This window comes from Babylonia areolata, chromosome 6 (genome assembly GCF_041734735.1).
Source record: "Babylonia areolata isolate BAREFJ2019XMU chromosome 6, ASM4173473v1, whole genome shotgun sequence".
NCBI classification, from domain to species: Eukaryota; Metazoa; Mollusca; class Gastropoda; order Neogastropoda; family Buccinidae; genus Babylonia; species Babylonia areolata.
In genome coordinates this window covers 13,741,257-13,756,256 of record NC_134881.1, presented here as the reverse complement: position 1 = coordinate 13,756,256, position 15,000 = coordinate 13,741,257, and the positions used below count along the sequence as shown (strand labels likewise).

Sequence of the window (15,000 nt, the reverse complement as noted above, 5' to 3'; positions counted from 1 at the left end):
CCGTGTGCATATGCACGTGAAAGAACCCACGGCAACAAAAAGGTTGTTCCTGGCAAAATTCTGTAGAAAAATCCGCTTCTATAGGAAAAACAAATAAAACTGCACGCAGGAAAAAATAACAACAACAACAACAAAAAAGGTGGTGCTGTAGTGTAGCGACGCGCTCTCCCTGGGGAGAGCAGCCCCAATTTCACACAGAGAAATCTGTTGTGATGAAAAGAGAAATACAATACAATATTTCTCCACAAAGAAATATACACCTCTTGACACAGTCGTGTGCGTGTGTGCACGTGTGTGTGTGGGGGGGGGGGAGGGGGGAGGGACGGGTGGTGAAGGGTAGTGAGTGGCGATCGGGCATGCAGTTTCAGTTTCACTTTCAGTAGCTCAAGGAGGCGTCACTGCGTTCGGACAAATCCATATACGCTACACCACACCTGCCAAGCAGATGCCTGACCAGCAGCGTAACCCAACGCGCTTAGTCAGGCCTTGAGAAAAAAAAGGTGAATAAATAATATATAAGCTTACATAAATGAATAAATCAATAAATAATTTTTTTTTTTTTTTAATTTAAAAAAAAATGCGGGCATGCGTTCATGTACACCTCAACTTTTCACAACGATTTCATTGTTTATTCACTCCTTAAACAGTTGCAAAAACTGACCGAATTTAATGAAGATTTCATCAAGGAAAGTGTGGGCAATTTTTCACCCACGATGTTCAGCGAAGGTTAAGGTGGCTATGAACAGTTCACGAGGATGACGATGACAATGATGATGAGAGAAACAAAAGAGGTTGGGAGCGATGGGCAGGGTAAGCCCAGGACGAGATACGAGTGGCTCAAACACAGATCGAACTTGATATGGATGGGGTGGGGGACAATGAAAAAATAACTGGAAGCATAACTGGAAGAGAGAAGGAGAAGAAGACAGAGGGCGAAAGAGAGGCAGGCAGACAGACAGAGAGGGAGAAAGAGAGATTGAGAGATAGAGGAAGGGAAATGCGAGAGATTGAGAGATAACTCGGTGTTCGAATGTTTCGAATTCGATTGATTTACTGCGAGTAAAAGGCTAAGCTACGAGTGTACAAGCAACCTTTTACATGCAAGAGGGAGAGACAGGCAGGCACACAGACAGACAAATGTGGGAGGCGAGAGAGAAACAAGAAAAGGAACTAAAAAAAAAAAAAAAAAAAAAAAAGATTAAAAACAATTATGAAAAAAAACAAAAAAACTTAACACGAATCTCGCCAGTGTCTGTGCGTCGTATGTTCGTGCTGACTTTTCGGCTTACTTCAGCAGGCACCGCTGTTCTGACAGAGCCCCCCCCCCCCCTCCCCCCCCCCCCCCCCCACCACTAACCTCATTTCACCTGGTTCCCCAAACAGAAAAAAACAAAACAGTCTCCAACGCTAAACCATGCGAACTGCACAGCTCTCTCTCTCTCTCTACTTCCCCCCTCTCTCTCTCTCTCTCTCTCTCTCCCTCTCTCTCTCTCTCCTCCCTCCCCCCTCTCTCTCTCCCTCTGTCTCTCTACCACTCTCTCTCTCTGTCTCTTTGTCTCTCTCTCTCTCTCTCCCCCTCTCTCTGTCTTTCTCTCTACCCCTCCACCCCCTCTATCTCCCCCTCTGTCTCTATCTCTCTACCACTCGTTCTCTCTCCCTCCCTCTCTCTCCCTCCCTCTCACACTCCCTCTCTCTGCCTCTCTCTCTCTTCTGAGCGACACGACACGACACGACGCGACGCGTAGGGCTGTTACATCCCCATGCCGTTATCACGAACGAAATCCTCCCGAAACAGCAGTCTTGGTGATCCGAGACGTGAAATCATGACGCCGCTATGGGCCACTAGCCTAGCTCCCTGAGCTAGTAGGCAATAACCTCACCAGTGGTGACTGGTGACACGGATGAGGGGCGGGAGTGGAGATGGGGGGCGGGGAGAAAAGGGATATAAAAAAAATAATATAAAAATAAAAAGGTGTCAATGCAAGCATCAAGGATAACGTGGGTCTAAAGGGCAAGAGGTCACTGGAGGAAAAGACGAAAGTCAGCGCACAATAATGAGCTCCATTCGTTTCTTTTCTTTTTTTTCTTTTTTTCCCTCTCTCTCCATCCTGTGTTAATGCTGTTTCTTGTTCTCGTTTTCTGCTTCAGACCTTTTTTTTTCCTTCCACGGGTTTTTTCTTCATCATATGTTATTTGTTTGCGTTCGTTATTGATGTTTCGTTTTTTTAAACATATATTTGTTTGCTTGTTTTCTTCAACTGGGTGGTTACAAATGTAAAGGGGTGTGCCGAATTGCTGTAAGTAGCTGCAGCGCCAAGGCAGTAATGTATTATGAGAATCAAGGACAGCCGAAGATACTATGCAAGCGCAACAGCCGAATGGTTAAAGCGTTGGACTCTCAGTCTGAGGGTCCCGGGTTTGAATCTCGGTGATGCCTGGTGGGTAAACGGTGGAGATTTTTCCGATCTCCCAAGTCAACATATGTGCAGACCTGCTAGTGCCTGAACCCCCTTCGTGTGTATACGCACGCAGAAGAGCAGATACGTCACGTTAAAGATCCTGTAATCCATGTCAGCGTTCGGTGGGTTATGGAAACAAGAATATACCCAGCATGCACACCCCCGAAAACGGAGTATGGCTGCCTACATGGCGGGGTAAATGAAAAAACAACAACAACTACTACTGTCATACGCGTATAATGTTACATGTTTGTCTGTGTATGTGTGCGTGCCTGAACTCTGACTGAATGACACAGGAAACGAATGATGAGCGCCCAATGGCAGCCGTCAGTCGGCTCTACCCAGGTAGGCAGCCTGTTGTGTAAATGACCCCGTGTTTGTAAAGCGCTTTCAGCTTGGTCTCCGACCGAGGATAGGCGCTATATATAAGTGTCCATATCAATCAATCAATCCATCAAGCAGCCGATGATGTTACAAAAGTGGCCAAAGAGACCATAGAAGTAGCCAGCGAGTATTATCGTTATTGCCTGTGTCGGTAAAATAATCGAGACGGACTATAAGCCGTTGAGACATATCTGGTGCACGCTTTTGACAAGGCCTGTTTGCATCGATCCGTTTTGTTCCCAACACGCAATACAGTGTCGTAACAGGATAACTGGTTCATGTAACGGCCCTGTGTTAATATCAAAGAGTAATAATCACACAGAGACTGCATCCAGCGACACACCAAACAAGTTTGAGGCACTTCTTCGTGAAAAATGACGGCCTGAAGAGAAACATCTTTTGTCTGACTAACACTGTTCGTGAAATGCCCTCTCTGCTCCGTTTGTTCTTTGCCAGAGGCTACATTCCCATACATTGTATCTTGATCAGTGACGTGCCAGCCCTTGACACGTTTTCTTGTGAGTCTGTCAACAAAATTACGTCATAAGTTCTATTTTGGTGTTCTGTTTGCTCCGACGCTTTGGGGCTTTGTAATCGGCTGAATCTTCTTTCTATTCAAATGTTAATTCAAGCGCATCATGATGATGATTTCCAGGCAGTAGGGTAGGGAAGGTCACTCTTATTCGAAACACACACACACACACACAAACACACACACACACACACACCCACGCACGCACACACAAACACATGCACGCACACACACACACACACACACACACAATTATTCAAATCCATGACGATCATAAAAACAGAACCCGACGGCAAAACCCTTACCATGGGCAACTTTCGCCACCGGTCATCTCTCTGTAAATAACAGCACACAATACTCCCAAACGTCTCTAAAACGATGGGTATACTACACCACTATCCGCCTTTCTGTTTCTCTACCCAATGGTGTATGTAACAAATGAAATCCTCCAGCAACAGCAGCCATGAGAAAAACGAGGGGTGAAAAATCATGACGCCGATAAAAGACACGACAAAAGCTACCAGGGAGTGTTGGTATCAAACTCATGAGGACATGGGCAGAAAAAACAGTTTCTAAAATATGGGCATCAAAGCCAGCATCAAGAATGACGTCAGCAAAAAAAAAAATAAGAGCAGGAGGTCAACGAAAAAAAAATCAAATTAAGTCTTAGCACTGAATGACGAGTCACATTCCATTCTGTACTTTTTCAACTGACAATAAGGTTGTGCTTTTTTGTTTGTTTTTGTTTGTTTTTTTGTTTGTTTGTTTTTTGGTTTTTCAAATGCCAAGTAGTGAGATGTTACGGGGATGTTCAAAGTTCACAACGGGTTTGACAGAGGGCAGAAAGAGAGCATAACACACACACACACACACACACACGTCACAGCGAGAACAAAACGAGAAACTTCTTCTTCTTCTTCTGCGTTCACTTGTATGCACACGAGTGGGCTTTTTACGTGTATGACCGTTTTTACCCCGCCATGTAGGCAGCCATACTCCGTTTTCGGGGGTGTGCATGCTGGGTATGTTCTTGTTTCCATAACCCACCGAACGCTGACATGGATTACAGGATCTTTAACGTGCGTATTTGATCTTCTGCTTGCATATACACACGAAGGGGGTTCAGGCACTAGCAGGTCTGCACATATGTTGACCTGGGAGATCGTAAAAATCTCCACCCTTTACCCACCAGGCGCCGTCACCGTGATTCGAACCCGGGACCCTCAGATTGACAGTCCAACGCTTTAACCACTCGGCTATTGCGCCAGTCAACGAGAAACAATGTGTGCACTTGTGTATGGTGTATGTGTGTGTGGGGAAGAGGGGGGAGGGGGGGGAGTGGGATACCTGAATGTGTCTTTGTGTGTATCTGAGTGAGTCTGTCTATTTGCAAGCGTACTTGTCTGTTTCTGCCTGCGCTTCCGTTTATTTAATTTTTACACTGCTATGCTACGGTGTGGAAAAATATACAGATCTAATCTCTTGACGTGTCACCCCTACCGGCCTTAACCTTGTTTTGTTTTGTTCCCGACATTGAACACACACACACACACACACACACACACACACACATAGACACGCGCGTGCGCAAGCTGGTGCGTCATCCATGCCGTTACGTCAAACGAAATCCTCCATCTTCGAAGACTAGAGAAGTGAAATCAACAGGACGCTAACAGGAGTCACTAGCAAAGCTCACAGAGACTATTAGCAACAGCCTCACCAGTGGTGCACACGGGCACAAAAGCGAGGGGGGTGCGGGGAGAGGGAGGGGGGAGTGTGCGGGGGGAATAATTAAAAAAAAAAAAATAAAAAAAAAGTATCAGTGCAAGCATCAAGAATAACGTCAGCGGAAAAAGGCCAGGGGGGATCGTTGGAAGAAAAGAGAAAAGTCTCAGCACACGCAAAATAATGAGTCACTTTCTTTTCTTTCTCTTCTTTTCTTCTTCAAATCTTCCATTTATGCTGTTTCTTCTTCTTCTTCTTCTTCTTCTTCTTCTTCTCCTCCTCCTCCTCCTCCTCCCGCGTGATCCTTTAAATTACAAAATGTCAAGTGGGGAGTTGTGTTTCAGCGATTTCCAAACTTCAGTGTGAGAGAGGAGAGAAGGTTTGGTGAAGGGACACACGTATACACGCGTACACACTCACTCACATAACAGTTTAACAATGTGAGCAGTCGGAGTGGGGGGGTGGGGGGGGGGGGGGCGGTGTGTGTGTGTGTGTGTATGTGTGTGTGTGTTTGCATGTGTACGTGTGTGTATGTGTGTGTGTCCAGTCTGTGTGTTTGCACGAGCACGTGTGTGTGTGTGGGTGTGTATGTGTGCGTGCGCGTGTGTGTGTTTGCATGCGTGCGTGCGTGCGTACGTACGTGTGTGTATGTGTGTGGGTGTGTGTGTGTGTCAGTCTGTGTGTTTGCACGAGCACGTGTGTGTGTGTGTGTGTCAATCTGCGTGTTTGCACGAGTACGTGTGTATGGGGGGGGGGTCGGGGGGGGGGGGGTGAGTGGGTGTTTGTGGGTGTTTGTTCCTTGCCCCTTCGACATTTATAGCCAAGTCACACGATCGACGCAGAGAATTCAGGCCAGAAATGAGGGTGTGTGTGTGGGGGGGGGGGGGAGGTGCAGGAGGTGGGTGAGGGGTGTGGGGGTCACTGGCACTAAGATCACTGTGTGCTGAAAGACTTCTTCATTCCCTCCTCTCCCCTCCCTCCATCCCCCCTACTTCCCGCTCTTCCCATATCACTTAGCTTGGTACCCAAAAACAGAAGAAGAAGAAGAAAAAAAACAGCAACAGAAAGAAAAAAAAAACCATCTCCAACTCTGAAGCAAAGATCGTTTGTGGCTGTAGTACACTGAGGAGAAGCGTGAGCGAAGGAAGCAGGGCTCAACTTCTGGAGCCGGTTTTCCTTTGCAACACCTGCGGGAAGTGCTGCGCATCCAGAATCGGCCTCTTCTCCCATGTGAGGACACACACCGACAGATAAGCCTGCCTGGCCTATTCATCCGTCGGTCTGACGGGAGACTCCATCACACTTGTAAAATAATAGTATCCCCATATCAGCTCCCCACTCACTCACTCACTCACTCTCTCTCTCTCCCTCCCTCCCCCAACGACGCGAGGAGCAGGTACAGAGCTGTTATATCCCCCATTCCACCCCATTGTCACCAACGAAACCTCCCTGAAACTACAGCCATGAGGATCTGGGCAGTGAAATCATGACGCCACTTAGCATAGGCTCCCACAACTAGTGGCCAACAGCTACATCCGTGGTGACAGACACCGCTTGAAGAAAAAACGAAGAAGAAATGTAAAAAGGTTGATATCAAGCATCAAGACTAACGTCAGTGAAAAAGGCCAGGAGGTCAAGAGGAGGATGAGACTAAAGTCTTAGTGCAAAATAATGAGGTGCATTTGTTTCGGTTTGTGTGTGTGTGTGTGTGTGTGTGTGTGTATTTACCACCATCGTGTGTTAATGTTGTTCTCTTTTTTCTTCTTCTTCTTTTTGCACGTTCCTTTAAATGAAGTGTGTGTGTGTGTGTGTTCGTGTGTGTGTGTGTGTGTGTGTGAGAGAGATAGAGAGTGTGTGTGAATGTGTTCGCATGTATGCGTGCGTGCATGTGTGTGTGTGTGTGTTCGTATGTATGTATGCGTGCGTGCATATGTGTGTGTGTGTGTGTGTGCGCGCGCGCGCGCGCGCGCACATGTGGTAACAGTTATACGCAGCATAAGTTTTCACCACTCCATTCTGTACATTATACTCGTTGATTTACCACTGAAATCCAGTAAGATATTCACGTTTCACTCCCCCTACACATCTCCCCCCCCCCCCCCACACCCCTCCCCCCATCTCCCCACTCCCGCCCCTCCCATCTCCACCAACCAACGCCGTTCCCCTTTCCGCCCACACACACAGCCTTGACCCAACTTGTGACGTAAACTCACGATCACTTGTCAGTGGTGTCTCAAACAGTAACCGCTGGCACAAACTGAAAATACCGGTGCATGCTCTCTTCTGTGTGTGTGTGTGTGTGTGTGTGTGTGTGTTACACACACACACACAGGGAGGGAAGAACTGTAATAAAAACAATAGTTCTGGGAGCTGGGTGGTGAACGTCTTTCTCTGCCCACTCACAAACGCTTATTCACGTACGGACACACTGCCTAAACAACAACAATAAAAATGCCTTCTGTTTTGTTTTTGTTTTCTTTTCTTTTACCTTCCCTGCGCCATTACAAACCCAGCCCGATGATCACCATGGACACCGATAATCTGACAGCGAGAAGAGACCAGGACGCAAGTTATAATAATACCATAAAAAAAAAAAATCATAAAATATTCTAAGGTCGTTTTCCTCGTGGACCGTGGGCGGCGAAGAGTAGAACGGCAAGACCTCGCCACTTCAGACTTTGCCCATTACAGATCTGGTCATTACAGAGTGGGTCAGAGGCAACCTTGCCCATTACATATCTGGTCATTACAGAGTGGATCAAAGGCAGTCTAGCCCATTACATGTCTGGTTGTAGGAGGCAACCTTGCTGACTACAGATCTGGTTGCAACACATTGGGACAATGGAAAGCTTGCCCACTACAGACCTGGTCATTACAGAGTGGGACAGAGGCAACCTTGCCCATTACAGATCTGGTCATTACAGAGTGGATCAGAGGCAACCTTGCCCATTACAGATCTGGTCATTACAGAGTGGATCAGAGGCAACCTTGCCCATTACAGATCTGGTCATTACAGAGTGGGTCAGAGGCAACCTTGCCCATTACAGATCTGGTCATTACAGAGTGGATCAAAGGCAATCTTGCCCATTACATATCTGGTTGTAGGAGGCAACCTTGCTGATTACAGATCTGGTTGCAACACATTGGGACAATGGAAAGCTTGCCCACTACAGACCTGGTCATTACAGAGTGGGACAGAGGCAACCTTGCCCATTACAGACCTGGTCATTACAAAGTGGAACAGAGGCAACCTTGCAAACTACAGACCTGGTCATTACAGAGTGCAACAGAGGCACCCTTGCCTATTACAGACCTGGTCATTACACAGTGAGACAGAGGCAACCTTGCCCATTACAGACCTGGTCATTACAGAGTGCAACAGAGGCAATCTTGCCCATTACAGACATGGTCATTACAGAGTGCAACAGAGGCAACCCTGCCCATTACAGACCTGGTCATTACAGACCTGATGATCAGAGACCTGGTCATTATAGAGTAGGACAGAGGCAATCTTGCCCATTACAGACATGGTCATTACAGAGTGAGACAGAGGCAACCTTGCCCACTACAGACCTGGTCATTACAGACCTGGTCATTATAAAGTGGGACAGAGGCAACCTTGCCCACTACAGACCTGGTCATTACAGACATGGTCATTATAAAGTGGGACAGAGGCAACCTTGCCCACTAAAGACCTGGTCATTACAGACATGGTCATTACAGAGTGGGGCAGAAGCAACCTTGCCCACTACAGACCTGGTCATTACAGACATGGTCATTACAAAGTGGGACAGAGGCAACCTTGCCCACTACAGACCTGGTCATTACAGACCTGGTCATTACAGACCTGGTCATTGCAGAGTGGGACAGAGGCAACCATGCCCATTACAGACCTGGTGATTACAGAGTAGGACAGAGGCAACCATACCCACTACAGACCTGGTCATTACAGACCTGGTGATCAGAGACCTGGTCATTATAGAGTAGGACAGAGGCAACCATGCCCATTACAGACCTGGTCATTACAGAGTGGGACAAAAGCTGTCAGCAGCAGCTCCCTTACCAGGCAGAAGAAGGTGACGCGGAATGGGGAAAGCGGGCAGGAAAGAACCAGTGGAAAGCATCAACTGTGATATAAACCCAAAGGGCAAGGCGTCACTGCCGCCATCAGTCAGTGAGTGAATGAAAAGAAAGCGGATTCAAGCGCTAGGTCAACCCCCTGTGTGTGCGTCTGTTTGTTTGTCTGTTGCCTCTCTCTCTCTCTCTCTCTCTCTCTCTCTCTTAGTTTCTTTGCCTCGGTCTTTACTTTTTTTTTTGGAGGGGGGACGAGGGGGGGAAGGGTTGGTTCCATCATCTTATTTCTCGTTTCTCCTTCAGATTTCCAGACTCACTACAGTATGATTTTATCATGCTGGTCAGAGAACGATGTCATAGCAAATTTATTGATTTCGCTTTTTTTCTGCTTTTTTTCTGCTTTTTTTTATATATACAATACAGACCGACAAACTAAGAAAGACATAAAGAGTGAAAAACAGTGACAAAATGCTAGGTTCATCGGATGAAGCTCTACGTGACAAAATATTCATCAGGTGAAGTCATAGTGTGCATTCAGAGTGTGACAAGGTGAGGAGCAAGATTTATCAGGTGAAGTCATAGTGTGCATTCAGAGTGTGACAAGGTAAGTAGCAAGATTTATCAGGTGAAGTCATAGTGTGCATTCAGAGTGTGACAAGGTAAGTAGCAAGATTTATCAGGTGAAGTCATAGTGTGCATTCAGAGTGCGACAAGGTAAGGAGCAAGATTTATCAGGTGAAGTCATAGTGTGCATTCAGAGTGTGACAAGGTAAGGAGCAAGATTTATCAGGTGAAGTCATAGTGTGCATTCAGAGTGTGACAAGGTAAGGAGCAAGATTTATCAGGTGAAGTCATAGTGTGCATTCAGAGTGTGACAAGGTAAGGAGCAAGATTTATCAGGTGAAGTCATAGTGTGCATTCAGAGTGTGACAAGGTAAGGAGCAAGATTTATCAGGTGAAGTCATAGTGTGCATTCAGAGTGCGACAAGGTAAGTAGCAAGATTTATCAGGTGAAGTCATAGTGTGCATTCAGAGTGTGACAAGGTAAGGAGCAAGATTTATCAGGTGAAGTCATAGTGTGCATTCAGAGTGTGACAAGGTAAGGAGCAAGATTTATCAGGTGAAGTCATAGTGTGCATTCAGAGTGTGACAAGGTAAGTAGCAAGATTTATCAGGTGAAGTCATAGTGTGCATTCAGAGTGTGACAAGGTAAGGAGCAAGATTTATCAAGTGAAGTCATAGTGTGCATTCAGAGTGTGACAAGCTAAGTAGCAAGATTTATCAGGTGAAGTCATAGTGTGCATTCAGAGTGTGACAAGGTAAGGAGCAAGATTTATCAGGTGAAGTCATAGTGTGCATTCAGAGTGCGACAAGGCAAGGAGCAAGATTTATCAGGTGAAGTCATAGTGTGCATTCAGAGTGTGGAAAGGTAAGGAGCAAGATTTATCAGGTGAAGTCATAGTGTGCATTCAGAGTGTGACAAGGTAAGGAGCAAGATTTATCAGGTGAAGTCATAGTGTGCATTCAGAGTGTGACAAGGTGAGGAGCAAAATTCATCAGGTGAAGTCACCGAGGTAAATACAACAAAGGAACCATGCGCTGCACAGCGCGAGAGTCTCTTTGTTCCTCCACTGCTAACACCCTCTTCCTCCATTTCTCCTGGTTCAACCACCACCACCACCATCACAATCACCACCACAATCATAATCATCATCATCATAACCATCATCATCATCATCATCATTAGAACACATCTCTTCTATCGCACGCAAAAATACCATGTTTTAATTTAAGTACGCGGTATAGCAAGATGTCTTAATAAATAAATAATAAATAAATAAATACAGGAACTGCTTTTTCAGAATTTATAACTGAAAATTTATCATAGCGTTTCTAAATCGGAATTTTTTTTTCTGTTTGAAAAGAAAGTCTCTTTTATCTTAATGCTGTCTTTAATTTGCTTTCTTTTTTCTTTCTTTTTATTTTTCAACTTGATGTGTTTTACTTTTTGTCATGGTCATAATTACGTGTGTCGTATTCGACTGTATGCTGAAAGACTGTGGGGTGTGAGTAATGAGCCTTCTTTGTAAGCACACGTTATTTCCAGTCGGATCAAGAAAGTTGTATGGCATTGTAATGTATTGTATTGTGTTGTGTTGTACTGTATCGTATTGCACTGTATTGAACTGCATTGTGTGGCACTGTGTTGCAATGTATTGTGCTGCATTGTACTGTATCGTATTGTATTGCATTGTATTGTGTTGTACTATATCGTACTGCACTGTATTGAACTGCATTGTGTGGCACTGTGTTGCAATGTATTGTGCTGCATTGTACTGTATCGTATTGTACTGCATTGTATTGTGTTGTACTATATCGTACTGCACTGTATTGAACTGCATTGTGTGGCACTGTGTTGCAATGTATTGTGCTGCATTGTACTGTATCGCATTGTGTTGTATTGTACTGTATCGTATTGTACTGTATCGTATTGCACTGTATCGTATTGCACTGTACTGTATTGTATTGTATTGTATTGTATTGTACTGTATCGTATTGTATCGTATTGTATTGTATTGTATTGTGTTGTACTGTATCGTATTGCACTGCATTGTATTGTGTTGTGTATCGTATTTATATTTGCATTTCCTTTTTTCACAACAGATTTCTCTGTGTGAAATTCGGGCTGCTCTCCCCAGGGACAGCGCGTCGCTACACGACAGCGCCACCCTTTTTTTTTTTTTTTTCCCCTGCGTGCAGTTCTATTTGTTTTTTCTATCAAAGTGCATTTTTCTACAGAATTGCGCCAGGAACAACCCTTTTGTTGCCGTGGTTTTTTTTTACGTGCGCAAAGTGTATGCTGCTCACGGGACCTCGGTTTATCGTCTCATCCGAATGACTAGCGTCCAGACCACATTTTCAATGCACTGTGTTGTATTGTATTGTATTGTGTTGTGTTGTAATTGTATCGTATTGCACTGTATTGTATTGTATCGTATTGTATTGCACTGTATTGTATTGTATTATGTTGTATTGTATTGTATTGTTCTGCACTACATTGCACTGTGTTGTACCCTCATCATCCCCACCCCCAAAGACTCACCATGGTGGTGACAGGCCGGCAGCGGGCGGTGTTGGCGAAGTAGTTGGGAGCGGGGTTACCCTCAGCCAGGGGGCACTGGTTCATGTCCAGCCGCTCGAACTCCAGGTCCATCGTCGTCACACCCACGAACCTGCACGGCAGACAAACACACACATAATATTGTAATGAGGGGGAATCAGAGACGTCTTATCACTGAGTTGCCGCGAATTTTAGCCAAACGGAGCAAAACAAACACATGGGGAGTCAAGACGTCTTATCACCGAGTTGCCGCGAACTTCGGCCAAGCGGAGCAAAACAAACACATGGGGAGTCAAGACGTCTTATCACAGAGTTGCCGCGAACTTCGGCCAAGCGGAGCAAAACAAACACATGGGGAGTCAAGACGTCTTATCACCGAGTTGCCGCGAACTTCGGCCAAGCGGAATCAAACCGATAGACCTAGTTTGCATCAGTCTGACACCAAAATAAAAACAGATATAAAATGATCGTTCGTCGCAAAATGCTCACCTTCCTCACGAACAGGCAGAAAAAAAGGAAGGGGGAGAGAAACAGAGACTGAGGCAAAGACAGAGAAACAGACAGATAGACAAAGAGAGAACTCAGAACTAGGAACTCAGAGAGTTTAATGTACATCGGCCTTTGTCCACAATGTGAAATGAGAGGTGGGTGAAGGGGAGGGGGCGGTGGCGGTGTGGCAGTATAGTAGAAACTTTGTCTTGTTTCACGATGTGGGCGTACACCTTACTGATATAAATGGATTAATGACTACGTCGTCAAAAATATCTGATTTGTGAAAACAACAACGTATCGAACAGATAGACAGACAAACAGACAGAGGAAGAGAGGGGGGGGGAAGATGGGAGACAAATAGGAAGAAAGAGAGTGGGTGATAGAGAGAAAGGGAGGGAGAGAGAACAGAGACACAGAGAGAAGAACAGACAGACAGACAGGGACACATGTAACAATATAGCAAGCGAGAGAGAGAGACATAGAGAGAGAGAGAGACAGAGAGACAGAGGGAGAGAGAGAGAGACAGAGGGAGAGAGGGAGAGACACACACACAGAGAGAGATAGAGAGAGAGAAAAACAGACATATAAAGAGAGGAGAGAGAGGGGTGACGGGGTTATAAAAAAAGACAGAGAGAGAGAGAGAGAAAGACCTCCTGAACTGCAGACAAAGACTGAGGTACAGGCATTGTGTATATCACGCAGTTGGGATAAGGGGGAGTGCATGGCTGCGTGAAGATTAAGAAAGTGTTACGTGGAAGAAATCTTTTTATCCCAGTATCACGAACAACAGCTCAGAACGAGTCGTGAGAAAGCTCCCTTGGACCAGATTACATTGTTAATGTACACACACACACACACACACACACACACACACACACACGTTCAACCAATCCGATAAAATGTTCAGAAACTATTCAGCCGTTTTCCAATATTGAACGCTCTCTCTCTCTCTCTATATATATATATATATATATATATATATATATATATATATATATATATATAACACCAGACACTAGACACTATTTTGTGGTTTCAGCTCCTCCTCCTCCTTACTTTCTCAGTTTATGTCACCGTTTTGGTTCTGGTATTTGTATTTGTATTTCTTTTTATCACAACAAAATTCTCTGTGTGAAATTCGGGCTGCTCTCCCCAGGGAGAGCGCGTCGCTACACTACAGCACCACTCCCTTTCTTTTTTTTCTTTCTTTTTTTTTTTTTTTTTTTTTTTCTGCGTGTAGTTTCATTTAATTTTCTTATCGAAACAAAAGGGTTGTTCCTGGCAAAATTCTGTAGAAAGATCTACTTCGCGTGGGTTCTTTTGCGTGCGCTAAGTGCGTACTGCACACGGGACCTCAGTTTATCGTCTCATCCGAATGACTAGCGTCCAGACCACCATTCAAGGTCTAGTGGAGGGGGTTAAAATATATATCGGCGGCTGAGCCGTGATTCGAACCAGCGCTCTCAGATTCTCTCGCTTCCTAGGCGGACGCATTACCTCCAGGCCATCACTCCACATATACCCCCGTTCTCCCTCGATCCACATCAGCCCTCTTTCAAATTATAGAGACAGCTGATTGGAAATGCCGTAACATGTATAATTTGAAGAATTTATAAAGTAATAAGATCATTTCAATCACTGCCCACACTTGCAGTCTGGAACGGTTTTAAGTGGCCCGATCGTCTATATACGGCTTGATTAACTCTCTCCATACGAACGGCGAAAGAGACGACGTTAACAGCGTTTTACCCCAATTACCATCATCAAAATATTGCAAGCGGAAGGCTCTTATACTGAAGAGGTGAATGTTGACAAAGAATATCACAATTCTGACGACGGAAGCTAAAGGTTGGGTCATTGAGACACCCACTGGACATCCGAGGGGTCTGTGTAGAGGAGAAGAGAGGACTGGCCGTACTGAGTGAGTTAAATGTTTATTTCTGGCCGACATTTGCTTGAATAACCTGTGTCTAAAAATAAAATTCTAAAAATTCAATAACAAAAATTTTTTTTTAATCTAAAAAATCAACGAAATTATCCTCAGTTCAGACAAGTTGGAGCTGTAACAAGGTAAGAATACTGAAAGATAACAAAGCCAGTGGAATACTTAAAGATAATAAAGCCAGTGATAACGTGAACCTCATGACTCTTCCAATGCGGTCAAAAACACCAAACCCACACACACAACAACAACACCAACAACAACGACAATA

The 15,000-nt window shown here is 45.1% G+C and overlaps 1 protein-coding gene across 2 annotated transcripts in view; it reads right to left on the bottom strand.

The window, feature by feature from the left end:
• LOC143282762 (uncharacterized) overlaps positions 1 to 15,000 on the bottom strand; it is an 82,897-nt gene that overhangs the window by 16,661 nt on the left and 51,236 nt on the right. For both annotated transcript variants that reach the window (XM_076588516.1, XM_076588515.1), the window contains exon 2: positions 12,278 to 12,407. In XM_076588516.1, the coding sequence (XP_076444631.1) occupies positions 12,278 to 12,407 (130 nt within the window). The remainder of the gene's footprint in view (positions 1 to 12,277; positions 12,408 to 15,000) is intronic.